The 3,222-nt window shown below is 36.8% G+C and overlaps 1 protein-coding gene across 1 annotated transcript in view; it reads right to left on the bottom strand.

Annotated features, from left to right (window-relative positions):
- LOC107094903 (spondin-1-like) overlaps positions 1-3,222 on the bottom strand; it is a 160,000-nt gene that overhangs the window by 31,942 nt on the left and 124,836 nt on the right. Inside the window, exon 9 of the mRNA XM_015390793.1 lies at positions 597-737. Within this exon, the coding sequence (XP_015246279.1) occupies positions 597-737 (141 nt within the window). The remainder of the gene's footprint in view (positions 1-596; positions 738-3,222) is intronic.

Here is a 3,222-nt window from a genome sequence, read left to right as displayed (position 1 = left end):
ATAAAAAATGTATGACGGAGGAGACTCATCCACGACCTCCCACATCAAACTCTCCTCCTCTTGCATGTTTCTGCTGTCCAAAGCGTTACTTGACAGTGTTGTTGCTAAGTGCTACTTGGTCCCAATGTAATTTCCCATTGGGAACCTACTAGCACTAAGTTGCTAGCAAGATTCTTCTGAAAAACCAGACACCACCAAACTTGCTTGGGAACCTTCCGCCACATCAATCCCGCCCCCTTGATAATCGACCAATCACATTCATTTTATTCACTCGTGTAAAGTTGTGCACCACTCGGGAGAATTTGGAAATGCAACGGTTGGAACAGACGCTTCCCTACGACTTTAAAGATTTTAAACATGTTTTAAACTAAAACATGATGGGCTGCCAGTGGCTTACCCTGGTGAAGCCTACCTTCAAGTTTAGCCAGTTTTCTGGGGGGAAGCCAACTAGCTACATTTTATATTGTATCGTTCATAACTGTACCAGATAAATGCCAGAAGTGTGTGTATAAATGTATACACACATTAACATCATTATTGTCAATAATTTCTATGTCATCAATATGGTGACACAATAAAAACAGTGAATACTTTACCTTCCTTGCAATACGTTCCACAACTACCCGAGCAACAGGAGTAATGGCCCCACCTTCTGGGTCATAGAACGGGCTTTGAGAATGATCCAGGCTGGTCAAAGGTCGAATTTTCTCCTGAGGAACGGTGGGCTTGTTTGGTGACTGAAAGAGCCCAAAGGAAAAATGTCAATGATCTGTTAAATACAGTGTAATAATCTTAAATAAAAGAATTAAAATCCACATCTGCACAAAAAAGGATAAAATGGGACCCACAATGCAGGCAGGAAGGAATGGAGCAGCAGGGTAATTTAATAAATAAAAACAAAATTTACAGCTTGTCTTAAGGAGATCAGGATATAAAGCATGAGCAGAAAGAGAGGCATGGAAAGAGGATTATTCCACAGGGAATAATAATAATAACAAGTTAATAATAAGTTAAACGACCCCAAGAATAAACTAGAAGACTAAATGCAAATAAAAGCCCAAACATGAAAAAAAAAATCCCTAAAAACTTGGAATCATTGAATCATCATTGAAACCAATGAATCATCATTGGAAAAAAAATGAACTGGAAGGAAAAACTCAATTAGCAAAAGCCACAGAAAAAGATGGAGAGGAATGTTAGAAGATAATAAACACACAAACAAATGAACACAAATGGAAGAACCCATCACCTCAAATCATGACAAACAAGACCATCACCTAATCCTTTTGTCAACTGAGTGGACGGTTCAGGAATAACTGATTATGTTTACATCAAGCTTAGGTACAGTAATCTAAAACAACTCCTGCATAAGAGATAATATTTCTTTGTTATAGTTAACAAACATTGGATTTTATTGTTCCTCTTCCAGTGTAGGTAGCAATTTATTTATCTGTTAGTTTATATTTACAGGTTTCCTCATTGTTCTATATTTTCGGCCTGTAAACGTCTACAGATAGGTTCATCTGTCATCATCTCTACTGTTTTGTTTTTCGTTAAATTTGTTCTGTTGCTGGTTCGTCTTTATCTTCTTCTTCTGGATAATTTACCGTTTTTCAGATTTCTCTGCTGGCCCTACTAGTTTTGATTGAGCTGGTATAGTAGTAGCCATTCAAAATTTCCCCACTTTCTTGATGGCTTGGCTGGACCCCTTCAATTCCTTTTTAAACATCAATCTTTGTCTTAAACTTTTTTTTCTGTGATGATTTGTGGGTGTTACTGTATTTCATATGGAGCCCACCCAAATAATGTTGCTTACGGGCCTATTGTTGTGTCGTTACGCCATTGCCTGTAATTCAGTGAAAAGGGTGGCATCAGGGGGTCAATCCAGAGGCTGGAAGTTGGAGGGGATTTCGATGGGAGCTGCCATTCTGCTGGAGTTTGACTGGGATGGGCCATTTTGAATGGCTTCTACATTATATTTAGTGTGAAACTGTCATGGTGGTTTTTAGAATTTTTTTTTTTACAGTGTAATTTTTGGAAGTGTAAACATTTGTTTATGTTTTAATTGAAAATTGATTAAAACTAACATGTAGCTAAAGTGCATCCCAACTTCGCCAGGATGCATATGGACACAGTGATTCAACCCGAAATCCCACATCCTCCGTCACCGCCCCACCCCGCTGCGCTCCAGACCTCCTGCACAGAGCAAAGCCTACAGCCTCCGCTGTTCCTCCTATCTTTTTCATTCCGACTTCCTCTGAGCTCGAGTAGAGCATGAGCTATATTATCAAAACATGCAGAAATAAGCGCTTCATTTAATATGACATACTAAAAAATTTCCCATCAGCATCCAGCATATGTTCAGTTTCTTCCCAAATATTTTCTTTTTCTTGAGGATATTTGTAATAGCGATAACTAGGATAATACAAAACTGCTTTTTTATTAACTATTTTTTCTCTGCTTCCAAACTCATCATCTCTTCATCCATTCCTGCAATACAAGGTTTCTTTTGACTGGATATGATTAAACTTTTAAGCTCCTCGGTATAAAATAAATACTTTGATGAGAAATCTGCTGCCTGGTATGTTGAAGAACCAATAGTTTGCATCCAATCTTTTAAATGAACGATGTTCGTATTTTGGAATATATAAGAATCATGCTCTAATTTGTAGTTACCGATCTGTTGTTACTATATTTTAATTTGACGGATCGGCCTATTGCTTTCAGGGGTGCTAAACCGTGAAGTTTAATGTCTAGCTCCTGAAGTAGTGAAAAGTTACACAGTGATGCTTTAAAGAGAGGGCACTTATTAAAAATCATTATTCTCAAAGTTTTTTTTAACATAAAATGTCCTATGATGAGATCCTTACAGGTAAATTTTATTAATGCAGATGTTGATGGTATAGCTGTCAAGTCTTCGACCACCCTCCTGCATTCTTCCGTAAATTTCATTTATTAATGCATTATAAAATTCTATGGTGCAAAAAGTGAGGAGGCCTATGGAGTGAGTGTATGTGGCTACAGTATTTCTGATACAGAAATAGCATTTATGTAATTGAAATATCTATTTCATTCCAAATTCCTATTTTTTCATTATCCTATTTTTGAAGTATTCACACTTGTTCAAGACATTATAACAATAAAGTCTTTCTAATTACTCCTGAGAGGTCTACAGAGAGAGATTTTATTTTGTTATTTAACTTAATTTTATAAAGTTAAGGA

Source organism: Cyprinodon variegatus, unplaced genomic scaffold (genome assembly GCF_000732505.1).
Source record: "Cyprinodon variegatus isolate N-32 unplaced genomic scaffold, C_variegatus-1.0 Scaffold513, whole genome shotgun sequence".
NCBI classification, from domain to species: domain Eukaryota; kingdom Metazoa; phylum Chordata; class Actinopteri; order Cyprinodontiformes; family Cyprinodontidae; genus Cyprinodon; species Cyprinodon variegatus.
Note: the sequence above shows the minus strand (reverse complement) of the source record. Positions and strands in the feature narration are given on the sequence as shown.